Source organism: Leucoraja erinacea, chromosome 31 (assembly GCF_028641065.1).
Source record: "Leucoraja erinacea ecotype New England chromosome 31, Leri_hhj_1, whole genome shotgun sequence".
NCBI lineage: Eukaryota > Metazoa > Chordata > Chondrichthyes > Rajiformes > Rajidae > Leucoraja > Leucoraja erinaceus.
This window is the reverse complement of record NC_073407.1, coordinates 11,203,668-11,219,925: the sequence shown is the minus strand read 5'-3', so window position 1 is coordinate 11,219,925 and position 16,258 is coordinate 11,203,668. Positions and strand designations below refer to the sequence as shown.

The following is a 16,258-nucleotide window of genomic DNA, read 5'->3' as shown; positions in this document are numbered from 1 at the left end:
ACACTTCTTTGTCTGAATTTGTCTCAAGAGCATTTGTGATTTTTGAATCTCACAATAAGTTCAGAAATTCATCAGAAATTGAGCATTGTGTCATCATCTGTAATATCCCTGTATCTGTCATGCTGGACTTAAAAACCCTTTGGTTACCCCCACAATTAAAATGTGGATTGTGGAAATATCGGAGACCCTATATCTAGAAAGAATTAGATTTGTCTTAATGGACAAACAAGAACTTTTTGATTGAAAATATGGGCTCCATTCATTAATTATCTGACGGGATAGATTGGCCCGGCACAAAAACCCAACTGAAACTTGAACTCAGGATTAGATGAAAAGTCATATTTTATAACCTACGAGCCTATCTCCAATGACGTATTATAAGTAATCCATTCCACCTTTTTTGTTCTTTTTTTGATATTTGTAACTTTTCTATCTCTTTCTCTCTTTTCCTATATAAAAAAACCCATTGGAAGTAGAAGTAATTGACAATTGAAAATTTTAATAATGTATGACTGATGTATATGAAAAGTTTTTTTACTATAATATGCAACTAAACTTCATAATATGTCTACTTCTAATAAAATAAATAAAAAATAAAAAAAAAATAAAAAAAAACCCTTTGGTTAACATATGACCACAAGGGATGGGGGCAAATGCCCTCCAACTACAGGTGCACAACCTTTTATCCGGTGTTCCAGAAACCGAAAAGCTCCGAAAACCGGCCATTTTTTCCAGATGTCGTCTGCGCACCAAAGCTCGCGTTTGGCGCCAAACCTGACCCAAAACGACCCACGGTCAACCCAGGTCTGTACTACTGTAGCGGCTGCCTCCTCCCTGGAGACCGGGAGACGCTTAAACATCTGTAAATCATTGCTTAAATGTTAGTCAGTTAGTTTGGAGGGCTTTTATGTGAAGGGGGGTGAAGGGGTAAACTTTAATTCTTAGTCCCCTACCTGGTCGGAGAGGCGGGGAGCGGTCAATGCCTTACCGGGTCGCTGTGCAGTAAGCTCCGCAGCGCTGTGGCCGGTGGGGCAGCGGGCGGCGCCGGTTGTAGCTCCGACCCCGGCAACTCTATCCCTGGCTGCGAGGCGCTCCAAATCCAGCGCGGCCCGCGGCCGGACGCCCCAGCTCCGCGAATGTCGGGAGTCGGCGACGTCGCAGCGCTGGGATACCAGCGGGGAGCGGGCAATGCCTTACCGGGTCGCCGTGCGGCAAGCTCCGGAGCTCTGTGGCCGCCGACACACAACATCGCGGAGCGTCGCTGGATTTGGAGCCGCGCAGCCAGGGGTCGAGTTGCCGGGGTCGGAGCTCCAACCGGCGCCGCCCGCGGCCGGACGGAGCCCCCAGCTCCGCGGCTCCAAATCCAGCGACGCTCCGCGAATGTTGGAAGAAGGCGGCCACAGCGCTCCGGAGCTTACCGCACGGCGACCCGGTAAGGCATTGCCCGCTCCCCGCTGGTATCCCAGCGCTGCGACCAAAGATCCTATAGCGGAGCTCCTCTAGGATCTTTGGCTGCGACGCCGCCGACTCCCGACATTCTCGGAGCTGGGACGTCCGGCCGCGGGCCGCGCTGGATTTGGAGCGCCTCGCAGCCAGGGATAGAGTTGCCGGGGTCGGAGCCACAACCGGCGCCGCCCGCGGCCGGACGGAGCCCCCAGCTCCGCGAGGTTGGGAGTCGCCGACCAGGTAGGTAGGGGACTAAGAATTAAAGTTTCCCCCTTCACCCCTACACCACCACCACCACATAAAATCCCTCCAAACTAACTGACTAACATTTATGCAATGATTCTCCCGGTCTCCGGGGAGGAGGCAGCTGCTCCAGACTTTTGAAGCCGCCCGCGCTACCTACCTAATCTACGCTAAAAATCTTCCATTCTGAAATCCGAAAATGTCCGAAATCCGACAAGTGTCTGGTCCCAAGGCTTTCGGATAAAAGGTTGTGCACCTGTACCACATCTGCATGGAACACAATGTGTGTAGGAAGGAACTGCAGATGGTGATTTAAGCCAAAGATAGATGCAAAATGCTGGAGTAACTCAGCGAGACAGGCAGCATCCACACCTGCTCTCCAGAGATGCTGCCTGTTCCGCTGAGTTACTCCAAAGCTCTGGAGTAACTCGACGGGTCAGGCAGTATCTCTGGAGGACATGTATAGGCGACGTTTCAGATCAGGACCTTTCTTCGTGACTAATGCACCTTTTGTTTAGTTTAGTTTAGAGATACAGCACTGAAACAGGCCCTTCGGCCCACCAAGACCGCGCCGACCCACGACCCCCGCACATTAACACTAATCTACGCACTCTAGGGATAATTTTACATTTACACCAAGCCAAATAGCCTACAAACCTGTACGTCTTTGGAGTGTGGGAGGAAACTGAAGATCTCGGAGAAAACTCACGCAGGTCACGGGGAGAACGTACAAACTCCATACAGACGGCATCCGTAGTCAGGATCGAACCTGGGTCTCTGGCGCTGTGAGGTAGTGGTAGCTCCAAGCCACCGAGCCGCCCAAGTGTTAGCTAAGATTTCAGACAGTGGAGAGTTGTCCTCTCTGACTTCTATTGACTTTAATATTAGCCCTTGGTCAAGTGCCGTGATGTTGAGGACAGCTGTTTGTGCTTCATCTCTATGGTCAGGAGATCTAGGGCTGAGTGTTCCTGGTGTAATACAAAATGAATACGAGAGAGCAGTTATTTGTAAATGCATAACCATGGATTGGAAAGGTTTAAACTAAGGTTTAGAAGTCCGAAGATGGATCTTGATCCGAAACGTCACCCATACCTTTTCTCCAGAGATACTGCCTGACCGGCTGAGTTACTCCGGCATTTTATGTCTATCTTGAGTGTAAACCAGCATCTTCTACACAAAAGGTTTGAATGATATGGACCAATTGCGGGCAAATGAGACTAGCTTAGATGGGGCATCTTGGTCAGCATGGATGAGTTGGGCCGAAGGGCCTGTTTCTGTGTTGCATGACTATGTCTATAAATAGCACAATTATTGACTCCTTATGTCACTTTTTGAAGAATGGCTGTAGACCAAAATGTATGTAATGTAGACCAATATAAATGTCCCCTGACTCTCAGTTTGAAGAAGGGTCTCGACCCGATATGTCACCTATTCCTTTTCCCCAGAGATGCTGTCTGACCCGCTGAGTTACTCCAGCTTTTTATATCCGTCTTTGACTAATATCTGGCTATTGATCTGAATGTATTTGACCATTTGGAAGACATGACGTGCCCGCACAGCCAATGCAAGTGTTACCACCGCACGTTTTAAAGAAAATTACCACCTATCAGTGACACCATGCCGATTTCTAACATTTTGTTTAATTGTTTTTTTTCTCTCTGTTGAAGATAAAGGTGAGCAACAGTTAATGCGTGGGGGATAAAGAACTTGTGTAAAGCCTATGTGTCATTGTTCAATAGGATATCTGTTGCAGTAGCAGTTCTTGCAGTGTTCCTTACTTGGAACAGTGGTTCAGAGATCAGATTATGCCCCGTTGAATTGCAATTTAATCCCTTCCCAACCTGTTCAGTGAGAACGAGAATCTTACTCCTTCTCTGGAAAGGGGTCATTAATTACTTTTGTACTTGGATTACGAGGGCCACAGAACAGGAATCGCTAGTTACTGGTGCTGAATTTAAACCTTGGACGATTGCAGCTTCTTTGAAGCCGTGAGCAGCAGCTCCATTTCAGGGTTTTGGACATGCTCTCCTGTCGGATACCAGCGTGCATTGTCAGGTCATTCCTTACTGCCAGCGACAGGCCAGCTAATGCTGGGAAAAGGCTCCATTCAAAACGGCCAGGCAGCCAATGGGAACAAATGCTTATTCTCATCACTATGGTCACGAGAGTGGCCCCGTTCAAAGCAAGGGCGGTTAGCAGTGCTAGCCCGGAAGCACCTCTGCTCTTACCAACCATGCTCGATACTGTACTTCTAACGGCCTCTTGAGTTACTGTTTTGAAACATCGGGGATTCAGATTACAGCAGTGAGTTTGGCATTCACAATGGAGCACGGCAGCATCCACCGAGTTTCCTTTTGCAACAGATTCTCCAATGTTCTGGACTCGTTTTACCTCACAACATTTGGTAAGGGACAAATGCCACTTGTATATCTTTTGTACATATTGTGGATGCGTGTAGGAGGGAGGCGTTAAATATTGTTCGTGCGCACAAGCCATGGATAACGTGAGAACTGTGCAGACTCACATTTCCACACACCTAGTTTTAATTTATTCTCCAACGTGTTTTGAAGCATTTGCAGTGAAACTGGGTGTTGTATTGGAAATGTAAAGATAATGATCTTTTCTGTCATGCAGGTTTCTATGTCACAGAAAATGGAAAGTTAAATTCTTTATAGCCTTTTTGCTTTTTATATTGTTTTTTTAAGTTATATTTATAATTATAATGAGGACATAGGGTTACAGTGCTGGGGGCAAGATTTAAAGGGACACTGAAGGGTAACATTTTTACACAAAGGGTGGTGGGTGTATGGAGCGAGCTGCTGGAGGAGGTAATTGAGGCAGGTACTATCACAACGTTTAAGAAACGTTTAGACAGGTACATGGATAGGATGTTTATTGGTATATGGGCCAAATGCAGGCAGGTGGAACTAGAGTAGATGGGACATACAAAAAAGCTGGAGAAACTCAGCGGGGTGCAGCAGCATCTATGGAGCGAAGGAAACCTTTGATCCTCCAGCATCTGCAGTTCCTTCTTAAACACAGTAGATGGGACATGTATGGACGGGGTGGGGAAGTTGGTCCAAAGGGCCATTTTCCATGCTGTATGACTGATACGAAATTCAGACTGTGCTATGATATACATTTATGTAGGAATGTAAATATGAGAGTTTAGTTTGGAGACACAGTGTGGAAACTGCCCCTTCGGCCCATCGAGTCCGTGCTGACCTTCGATCACCCCACGTGCAGGTTTGCAGGTTAATGGGCCTCTTGTAAAATTGTTCCTCGTTCTATCCTACACACGCTAGAGACAATTCATGGAGGCCAATTAACCTGCAAACCTGCACGTCTTTAGAATGTGGGAGGAAACCGGAGCATGGGTACAGGGAAAACTCCGTACAGACAGCATCCGCTGTCAGGATCGAGCCCGGGTCTCTGGCGCTGTCAGGTGGCATTGCGCATTGCGACAGACTTGCCAAAATATACGTAGTTTAGTAATGCCCTTAAGAAGATTTTAGTTTCACAGAAATAAGCTCTACAAGCTGAAAAAGTCTGCGGCACCCATCAACCCTATGCTTACACTAATTTTACATTAATTAACTGGATCCTTAATAATATTAATATCCTAAATTATGAAATGATTTATAAATACATTAAAAATCGTAGATGGAAAAAAGAACCCATGATTTTTATCGTACATGGTTTGCAGAAATATGTCTGCCTGAAGTTCATTCTTGGGTCTAGAATGCTTCACCAATGTACAGATATAATTATACATAGACACAAAATGCTGGAGTAACTCAGCGGGACGGGCAACTAGAAGGGGTGGGTGAGGTTTCGGGTCGAGACCCTTCTTCTGACAGAGCCAGGGGAGAGGGAGGCACTGAGATGTCGAAGGGGAAGGTGTGAAAACGAGAGATCAAAGGTGATGCGGTTCAAGGAAAATGTGGAATAGATCATTGTTATCTAGGGGAAGTTGACAATGAAGCATAAAAATATAAAATTTAATCACGAGGACAGTCAGACTGGTGGGAGTACCAGGATGGGGGGAGGGTTGGAGGGAGAAGGAAGCAAGAACTTGAAATTAGAGGGCTGTAAGCTGTCCAAGCAAAATATGAGGTGCTGTTCCTCCACTTTGCATTTAGCCTCACTCTGACAATGGAGGGGACCTAGGACAGAAAGGTCAGAAAGGAATGGGAGGGGGAGTTAAAGTGCTTGGCAACCGGGAGATCAGGTAGGTCCAGGCGGACTGAGCGGAGGTATTCAGCAAAACGATTGCCCAGCTTGCGCTTGGGCTCGCCGAGATATAGGAGTCCACAGCAGATACAGTAGATGTGGTTGGAGTAGGTGCAAGTGGACCTCTGCCTCACCTGAAAAGACAGTACATGATCAGCAATGTGCCTGCTATCCTGACAGCTTACATTTCCACTGGACCGATGTTATCAATCCTATTGCTTTGTTGAAGATCAGCTTGAATGTTTGGGGTGGAAGCTTGTAAAACAGTGAGGGTAACGTAATATTGAGAATGCATCTTGATTTGGGTTTTCTTTAGAGATACTGTGCAGAGACGGGCTCTTTGGCCCAGAGAGTCCGCACTGACCAGCGATCCCCACACATTAACACTATTCTACACTCGGGACAATTTTTGCATTTATACCAAGTTAATTATCCTACAAACCCGTACGTCTTTGGAGTGTAGGAGGAAACTGAGGTTCCCGGAGAAAACCCACGCAGGTCACGGGGAGAACGAACAAACTCCATACAGACAGTACCCGTAGCCAGGATCGAACCCGGGTCACTGGCGCTGTAAGGCAGCAACTCTACCACTGCACCAGTGTGCCAAAGTGAAATGTTCCTTCATTGATTAATCTCCTGTTATTCTCATTTAGTCTCTGCTTCTCATTATTGTGATACATTTAAATGTCACACTTTTCAGTGTCATGTTACATCCATCTATTTTACTGCTACTTTATAAACTTCAAGCAAGTCACCATGCGAGAGACGTCCACTCCTTGGTTAGCACGCCACAAAAAGCTTCTCACTGTACCTCGGTACACGTGACAATAATAGACTACACTACACTAAATCCGATAAGTGTGGCATGGTGGCGCAGCAGTAGAGTCACTGCTTTACAGCGCCAGAGACCCCGGGTTTGATCCTGACCACAGGTGCTGTCTGTACGAAGTTTGCACGTTTTCCCCGTGACCTGGGTGGGTTTTCTCCTGTTGCAGTGGTTTCCTCACACACCACAAAGACGTGCAGGTGTGTCGGTTAATTGGCTTCGGTAAAATGGTGCATTTTCCCGTGTGTAGGATTGTGTTAGCGTAGGGGGGTTGCTGGTCAGCGCGGATTCACTGGGCCAAAAGTCTTGTTTCCGTGCTGTAACTAAACTCAATTAAACTTTTTTAAAAAAGGCACTGGTATTATGGAATAAACGCAGAACCTATCCCCTATCCAGCAATTCAAGATTTCTAGCAAACTCAGCACAGGGGCGCAGCTGGTAGATCTATTGCCTCACAGCGCCAGAGACCCAGGTTCGATCCTGACGTCGGGTGCTGTCTGTGGAGTTTGCGTGTTCTCTCTCTGATCACGTGAGGTTAATCTTGGTTTTCTCCCACAACCAAAGATGTGCAAGTTTGTAGGTTAATTGACCCTCTGTAAAATTTTCCCCTAGTGTAGCAGGGAATGGGTGACACAGATGGGATAACATAGAACTTAGGTGAATGGGTGATCGATGGTCGGTGTAGACTATGATGGGCTGAAGGGCCTGTTTCTATGCTGCATCTTTTAAACTGAACTAACTATAGCAGCAGCAGAATAATATCCCATCAAAATATCCTAGGCTGGTGATTCTCGTACTATTATCCATCCAGGAATTCTTCAAGGTTCATCATGAAGTGTAGGAGAATAAGCCAAATGTGTTTAATATGGTTCTACTATGTGAAACATGAACGCAGAGATATAAACATGTATAAACAGGGATATTAACAACTAGATAGCAGTCCTGAGCTACTATCTACCTCATTGGTGACGCACTGACTATCTTTAATCGGACTTTACGGGACTTTCCCTGGCACCAAACGTTATAATAATATTAATAATATATTTAATTGTCATTGCACATAGGTGCAACGAGATTTGGTATGCAGCTTCCATCCGATGTCATAACTTAAACAAGTAATAAAATTTAGATACCCCGAGAAACACGATTTATTAAAAAAAAAAGAAAAGTAAAACAGTAAAACAGTCTAAAGTGCAGATATGTCTATGCCGGGTCGTTGTGCGACGTGACCATCCGAGGGAATCTCAAATTGTGGATTACAGAGGCAAATAAATAAGTGATGGGTTTTTATGGAGGGCACGGTAGCTCTTAGGGCTAACGGAATCAAGGGATATGGGGAGAAAACAGGATCGGGGTACTGATTCTGGATGATCAGCCATGTGATCATATTGAATGGCAGTGCTGGCTCGAAGGGACGAATGGCCTACTCCTGCACCTATTTTTGACGTTTCAATGTTTCCGCTGACTGGGGTTAGCACGCAACAAAAGCTTTGCACTGTACCTCGGTGCATGTGACAATAACTAAACTGAACTAAACTCCACAACCAAAAAATGAGACCAAAGATATGCAGTCCAGCTGCTCCCATTCACGAATGGTGTGGACAATTTAACAATAATTGGGAAACCAGCAGCCGTAACAGTGTTACTTCAGTGGAGGCAGGTTGTAAAAGTGCCCACAACAAGCTGTGAAGCATCTGAAGGTGAAGTGCTGAGTGGATAATCCATTTCAATCATCTCCTGCAGGATTAAATCTCCAGTTTATTGCACACAGTTTAACGTGCATTAAACCGCACCTGATATCCAGAAATTTGTGGAGTAAATTGGATGAAGCAAATACTTTGGATTCCAATTGCACCCTGGCAGTGCGGCTGTAGGCTTCTTCTCCAAAGTTAGCTCTGACTGCCAAGCTACTTAGTGCAGCCACAAGGCAAGTATATCTACCTAAAATTGAAATCATGACCTATTCCAGAGACAGGTGGCACGGTGGCGCAGCGGTAGAGTTGCTGACATACAGCGCCAGAGACCCTGGTTTGATTCTGACTACAGGTACTGTCTGTACAGAGTTTGTACATTCTCCCTGTGACCTGCGTAGGTTTCCCCCAAGATCTTAGGCTTCCTTCCACACCACAAAGACGTGCAGGTTTGTAGGTTCGTTGGCTTGGTATAAGTGTAAAATTGTCCCCAGTGTGTGTAAGGTTGTGTTAATGTGCAGGGATTGCTGGTCAGTGCGGACTCGGTGGGCCGAAGGGCCTGTTTCCACGCTGCATCTCTAAACTAAACTAAAAGACAAAAGCAAGCTCCCAGACTTATCCTGTATATCTAGGTATAGGTTTATTATTGTCATGTGTACCGAGGTACAGTGAAAAGCTTTGTCTTTAATGCTATCCCATCAGATCATGTCACACCAGACATAAATACAATCAAGTCGAACATAAGTACAATAGATAGAGCAAAGGGGAAGATACAGAGTGCAGAATAGAAGTCTCAGCACTATAGCGCATCAGTTCCATAGACAAAGGCCAATGTCCACAATGGGGTAGAGGTGGATCAAACATTCCCCTAGCCTATGGAAGGACCGTTCAGATGCTTGACATCCGAGGGGAAGATGCTGCCCCTGACTCCTTCCTTTATCTTCTGCCAGACGGGAATGGGGAGCAGAAGGAGTGACTATGGTGGGACAATTCTTTGATTATGTTGGCTGCTTTTCCGAGGCAGCGTTGAGTCGATGGTGGCGAGTTTGGTCTGTGCGATGGACTGGGCTACATCTGCTACTCTGTGCAATTTACTGTGGGCTTGGGCAGAGCTATCGCCAAACCAGGCTGTGACGCTGCCCGGCAGAATGCGTTATGTGGTGCATCTCTCAACGTTTGGGAGAGTCATTGGAAACGTGCTGCATTTGTGGCTGTCTGAGGAAGTTGAGGCGTTGGTTGTTGCAGCAGTGGAGTTGATCCATGACAGATCGCTGGTAATATTCACGCCAAGGAACATGAGGTGCTCAGACATTTCCATGTCAGCAGCACTGATGCTGATTGAAGCATGAACTCCACTGCACTTCCTGAAGTTGATAACTAGCTCCAGTGAGGCCAATGCAAATTGGAGAACCAGCATCTTGTGTTTCGCTTGGGCTCAGTGGTATGAATATTAACTTCAAATGACCCCTGCATTCCCTCTCTCTCCACCCTTCCCCCACCCTTGCCTGTTCCACTGTTCATATCCATATATCCCTTCGTTTTCACCCCTTCCACAGGCAACAATGGATCACTGTGGGCTCCACCTTTCCTCAGTCATCGGTGCCGGGTCTGATGTGTTCTGAAACCTTTCATACCTCTAGTTTACCTCTCCCCTGACTCTTGGTCTGAAGAAAGGTTTTGACCTGAAACATCACCTACTCCAATTTCTCCAGAGATGCTGCCTGACTCATTGAGTTACCCCAGCATTTTGTGTCTATCTCCAACAATGTCAGCAAAGCGGAGATGCTCATCAACGTCAGGAAATGGTGTGTTACCACACGCCCCAGTCGGCATCGATGGTGCTGAAGTGGAGATGATCGTGAGCTTCCAGCTTAACATGCAGAGAGTCGTTGATGAGGTCCAGTTGAACTTTCAGGTCAGGTCGGGGGGAGTTCTCCCCACGCCACGGGTACTATGTAATCCCGTGCTACCTGCTCCATGGTCGGATAGTCGGCCACTAAACCGTCTCCCCCACCTGGTTTGCCAGGTGAGGAGGGGACTGTGGACCCCTAGCAGGGCCAAAAACAAGACCTGTCAAAGGGCGGATGAGTTTCTAGCCATCCACACTTCAGTAGAAGTTGCGATCACTGTCGAACATAGCGTTGTAAGGAATGATGATAAAGCACACACACCAAAATCCTATACTTCCAGCGGCAGAAGTCCGCAGGAACTGGAGGACAGAGATGTGTGGTGTGTCCGTCACCGTTCCCGTCGGAAATCAGCGCCACTACGTCGCTAATGTTTTAAGCGATGATGATGATGATGATGAAGAACATGCAACCTGCCACGTCCCCATCTGCCCTTCACTCTGCATCTGCAAAGCAAGAGGGTCAAGAATATTCAAGTCTGATGTACTGACAACTGAACATTGACATTCTTCCTTGCTGCAGCTTAACAGGCCTACACCCAGATAAGTTCTAGTGCAAATAAGCCTGAAGTCCTTGGCGCAACCAAAGACAGTCCGTAGTTCATAGTTATGCTTGGTGTTGTGTGGTGCTCAACATGATGGTACAGGTGCACAACCTTTTATCTGAAAGCCTTGGGACCAGACACTTTTCGTAATTCAGAATTTTTTGGCTTTCGGAATGGAAGATTTTTAACGTAGATTTTAACGGCTGGCTCAGTGGTAGAGTGCTCGGCTCGTATCCGCAAGGTCGCGAGTTTGAGCCTCGATCCCGGCAGTTACTCGATCGCGAGTTTGAGTCTTCAATGTAGTTTTTTCTTGCAGAATAGGAGAGAATAGGGAGGGTTAGGCTGGGATCATTCTCTGCGAGATGATCTTAGTGCGGGAGACATGTGTAGGAGAGGTGTACTGACTGTGTGGGCAGAACTTTGGAAGTGATTGCCCACCATTCTCAAAAGCCGCTGTGTCTCCCTGTCCCTCCAACTCCAGAGGAATCCGCTCCCCGTTGGGCCGCTACGGCGACAAGTGGCAGTTCGCCCACAGCCCGAGCTGCGCTCCCTCATCCGCAACCCGGGTTCCTCTGGAGTTGGAGCGGGGCTGGGCTAGAGTTGTTGCTGGCTGTGAGTCTCTGGGATCTCCGTGCTTGCAGTGGGCCTGGGGGTCGGTGTCCCGATGAGGGGGCGCAGCTCGGGCTGTGGGCGAACTGTCACTTGTCGCTGTAGCGGCGCATCGGGGAGCGGCTTCTGGTGGTCCTGACGTCTCTCAGCTCCTGTCCAGGGGGATGGCCGGAGACGTCAGGACCAACAGGAACCCGCTCCCCGATGCGCCGCTACAGCGACAAGTGGCAGTTCACCCACAGCCCGAGCTGCGCCCCCTCATCCGCAACCCGGGTTCCTCTGGAGTTGGAGCGGGGCTGGACTAGAGTTGCTGCTGGCTGTGAGGCTCCGGGATCTCCGTGCTTGCAGTCGGTGTCCCGTTGGTCCTGACGTCTCCGGTCACCCCCCTGGAATGGAGCTGAGACTGGGAACTGTACCGCCCTTGCCCCCACCCTCTGCAACTGCAAACAACCCCACAGTTCCCAGTCTCAGCTCCTGTACAGGGGGGTGGCCGGAGACGCCACAGCCCGGGCCATCAGCTTCTGTCCCTACGGGGACAGCGGAGAGCGTGTTCCTCTGGAATTGGAACGGGGCTGGGCTGCTGCTGGCTGTGGGTCTCAGGTTTCTCCGTGCTTGCGGTGGGCCTGGGGGTCGGTGTCCCGTTGGTCCTGACGTCTCCGGTGACTGGCACTGGCTCCAACATGAAGACAGTGCAAAGCCCCCGCGCCGGTGCAATGAGCGGGGAGCTGGAGAGGGGAGGGAAGGAGTCACACACATGGCCGGGAAGCAGAGGGGTGTAGGTGGGGTGAAACTGAAGGGAGCGACAATTTGCTGCTGCCTGCCCGCTGAGTTAAAAAGTTCCCACGCAAGACTCACGATACACTGTGTATCGTGAGTCTACCATGGGAACTTTTTAACTCAGCGGGCAGGCAGCAGCAGATTGTCAATTATTAACCCTCCCGCGCTATATACCCTCACCTTCTCTTTTATGAATGGGGATTTAGTTCCCCTTTCTTTGAGGTCCGACCGGAGGTTCCGCTGTCACCTCTGCGGGCCGCCCTCGGTGAACGTCTTCAAGGACCTTTCTTCAAGGACTGAAAAAATGTCCGCTATTCGGAGGTTTTCGTTATTTGGATCTTCGGATAAAAGGTTGTGCACCTGTAGTTAGGAAGAAGCTATTCTTGATCCTGGAGGTCACGGTTTTCAGACCTCTACAAAGCCTGTCAGAAGAATGGTTCTGCAGAATGGAGCAGTCTGAAGAAGAGTTCCGACCTGAAACCATTTTCTCCAGAGAAGCTGCCTGACCCGCTGAGTTACTCCAGCACTTTGTGTCCTTTTGTGCAAGCTAGCATCTGCAGTTCCTTGTTCTGCCATCTATACTTTAAGAGCTGTTAAGTTTTTTCACGTGAATGGTTGGTCAAACATCGCGACTAAAACAGACAATATTGTAGAATAATTCATTCTTGTCTCTTCACAGGGCAGCTGAAGCTATCGGTTCATCTTCAAGATGGGGCGATTGCTGTTCACAGTAAGTCTGGAAATATCCCCCCCCCCCTCCCCCTCTGTACACTGTGGACGGCTCTTGTAATAATGTATAGTCTTTCCGCTGACTGGTTAACACGCAACAAAGGCTTTGCACTGTACCTCGGTACAGGCGGCAATAAATTAGACTGAATATCGCAGGCAATTTTTGTAAATGTTTCTCGTTGATAAGTAGAACTTGTAAATTTGTGATTCTATAAAATGTAAAGACAGACAATGCATTCATTGTTCATGGATTTGCTGTTTCTTTATTTTAAAATAATTCATTCTTTCGCGATAAGTATATTAATGGCAAAAGAGTAGCGACGTGGTCAAATAAGTGTGGAGCCACAGAAGATGGGTAGCTGTTAATATTTAGTCGGTTACAAAGGCTGGCAGATGGTGTATTTTGTTCAGTTTAGGTCACCCTGCTATAGAAACGATGCCATCAGGCTGGAAAGAGTGCCGAGAGGGTTGACAAGGATGTTGCCGGGACTCGAGGGTCTCAGCTATTGGGATAGGAATCAAGAACTAGAGGGTTATGTTTAAGATGACTGACGGAAAAAAATTGACATGAAATTGAGGGGCAACCTTTTCTCATGGAGGGTGGTAGCTTTTTAGAATGAGCTACCAGAGAACATAGTTGAGGCAGATACTATAACAGCATTTCAAAGACATTTGGACAGATATGTGGATCAGAAAGGTTTAGAGGGACATGGGCCAATTGTAGGCAAATCGGACTAGGTCAGATGGGTTGAGTTGGGCCGAAGGCTTGTTTCTGTGCGTTATGATTCTATGACATTGCTTGCATTTATTGTCTATCTCTGGCTTTTGCTGAATTGAGGAGTCACCTGTTGGTCTGGACTTGCGTGCAGACAATCGTTGGGCGGCACAGTGGTGCAGCGGTAGAGTTGCTGACTTACAGCGCCAGAGTCCCAGGTTCGATTCTGACCACGGGTGCTGTCTGTACGGAGTTTGTACGTTCACCCAGTGATCTGTGTGGGTTTTCTCCGAAATCTTCGGTTTCCTCCCACATTCCAAAGACGTACAGGTTTATAGGTTAATTGGCTTGGTATAAATGTAAATTGTCCCTAATGAGTGTCGGATAGTGTTAATGTGCAGTGATTGCTGGTTGGCATGGAATCAGTGGGCCGAAGGGCCTGTTTCCGTGCTGTCTCTCTAAACTAAACGCAACTGAACAAGACTACATAGTGCAGGAAGGAACTGCAGATGCTGGTTTACACCGAAGATAGACACAAAATGCTGGAGTAACTCAGTGGGACAGGCAGCATCTCTGGATAAAAGGAATGGGTGATGTTTCGGGTTGAGACCCTTCTTCAGACAGAGTCGGGACAGGGAGAAACAGAGATAAGGAAGTGTAAGGTGTGAAAACGAGACATCCTAGAGCTCAAAGGAAATGTGGAATAGGTCATTGTTAGCTAGGAGAAGGTGACTAGGAAGTATACAAAGATAAAATTTCATCAGGGGGACAGTCAGACTGTTCAGAGAACTAGGAACGGGGAGGGAAGGAGCGAGATGGTTACTTGAAGTTAGAGAATTCAATATTCATACTGCTGGGGTGTAAGCTGCCCAAGCGAAATATGAGGTGCTGTTCCAACAATTTGCGCTGGGTCTCACTCTGACAGTGGAGGAGGCCCAGGACAGAAAGGTCAGTGTGGGAATGGGAGGGGGAGTTAAAGTGTTTAGCAACCGGGAGATCAGGTAGGTTTAGGCAGACTGAGCGGAGGTGTCCAGCAACAAGACTGGATGTGGATGGCAGGTTTCCTTCCCAAGAGGACATTGGTGTTTGACATGGGTACCATTACTGGGACTAGTCATTCCTTGCATGTAAATTACACAATTGCTTTAATGGGAATCGAGCTTGTGTCTGGATCAATGGTTCAGCAATCTGCTGTCTGGACATAAATGTTATGCTGGGGTCCCAAAATGTAAAGTCTGCAAAAAATATCAACTTAAAGTTATCAACTTGAGTTGATCATTCCTCTTGAAGTTTAATTTTAATTGAATGTCACATTAGCCGTGGCTCTTTTATCTGTTCTGAAAGATAATGGTGTCACTACGTTTTGTTCTCCAGTTATGGAAGCGAAAGGGCTTATGGGGAAAGAATATCATGCCTGCGATGCTTACATAAAGGTGAGAATGCTTTCAAACCACTTCCACGTAGAGGATCTTTTGTATTTAAGCTGTATATGTCATTATTTTAGAGTTGATCACCTACATCTACTGCATTGGTTGTCCTGAGATCACTTGGATGGATCAACAGTGTAAGGGCTGCACGGTGGCGCAGCGGTAGAGTTTTTGCCTTACACGCGCTTGAGGCGCTGGAGACCTGGGCTCGATCCTGTCTGTACGGAGTTTGTGCGTTCTCCCCGTGACCGCGTGGGGTTTTCTCCGATATCTTCAGTTTCCTCCCACACTCTAAAAGACGTCCAGGATTGTAGGTTAATTGGCTTGGTGTAACGAGCCTGTCCCACTTAGGCGATTTTTTTGGGCGACTACAGGCGACTGCCGCTACATTTTCAACATGGTGAACATTTTTCGGAGACGGGGGAGACAATTTTTGTTGTCGCCAGGTGTCGTAGGTGAATTCCATTAAAACTAGTCCCTGGCAGTCGCCTAAAGAGTCGCCTAGTAAATTGTCCCTAGTGTGTGTAGGACAGTGCTAATGTGGGAGGATCGCTGGTTGGTGTAGACTCGGTGGGCCAAAGGGCCTGTTGCCATGCTGTATCTCTGAACTCATTATGCAGGATTCCCACCTCTCCTCTTGGTATTTCTTCCCAAAATAAGTGTTTAGCCAACCTTTTAAATGTCTATATGAAATTAAACTATTTAGCCCTTGGTTTATAATTTATGCTTTTTAATTCCTTGAGTACAGCAAACCGTAATGGTTATAGTATCATACAACATGGAAACAAGCCCTTCGGTCCAACACGCCCACACTAACCACCATCTACATTACTCCCATGCCTGCGTTTGGTCCATATCCCTCCAAACCTGTCCTAGCCATGCACCTGTCCAATTGTTTCTTGAACATTGCAATAGTCCGTGCCTCAATGACCTCCTCTGGCAGCTCGTTCCACCTATCATTTGCCAGGATTTGCCTTCCCTCCAAACCTGCCATCACCTCTCTTCCAGCTTTACCTTCCCCGACCATAATCTTGGTTCTTGGTTTCTTGGTCCTCCAAAATATTTCAAATGGAATTTAAACTGGAGGTGATGAAGGGAGGGCCTAAGCCAG

The 16,258-nt window shown here is 47.4% G+C and overlaps 1 protein-coding gene across 5 annotated transcripts in view; it reads left to right on the top strand.

Moving 5' to 3' along the window:
- The window catches only part of rgs3a (regulator of G protein signaling 3a), a 191,626-nt gene that overhangs the window by 18,093 nt on the left and 157,275 nt on the right, over positions 1–16,258 (top strand). For 4 of the 5 annotated variants that reach the window (XM_055659929.1, XM_055659931.1, XM_055659928.1 and 1 more), the window contains 2 exons: positions 12,956–13,006; positions 15,095–15,153. In XM_055659929.1, coding sequence (XP_055515904.1) covers positions 12,956–13,006; positions 15,095–15,153 — 110 coding nt within the window. Of the gene's footprint in view, positions 1–2,401; positions 4,094–12,955; positions 13,007–15,094; positions 15,154–16,258 lie in introns of those variants that run through there. The other variant, XM_055659930.1, reaches the window with a different exon arrangement.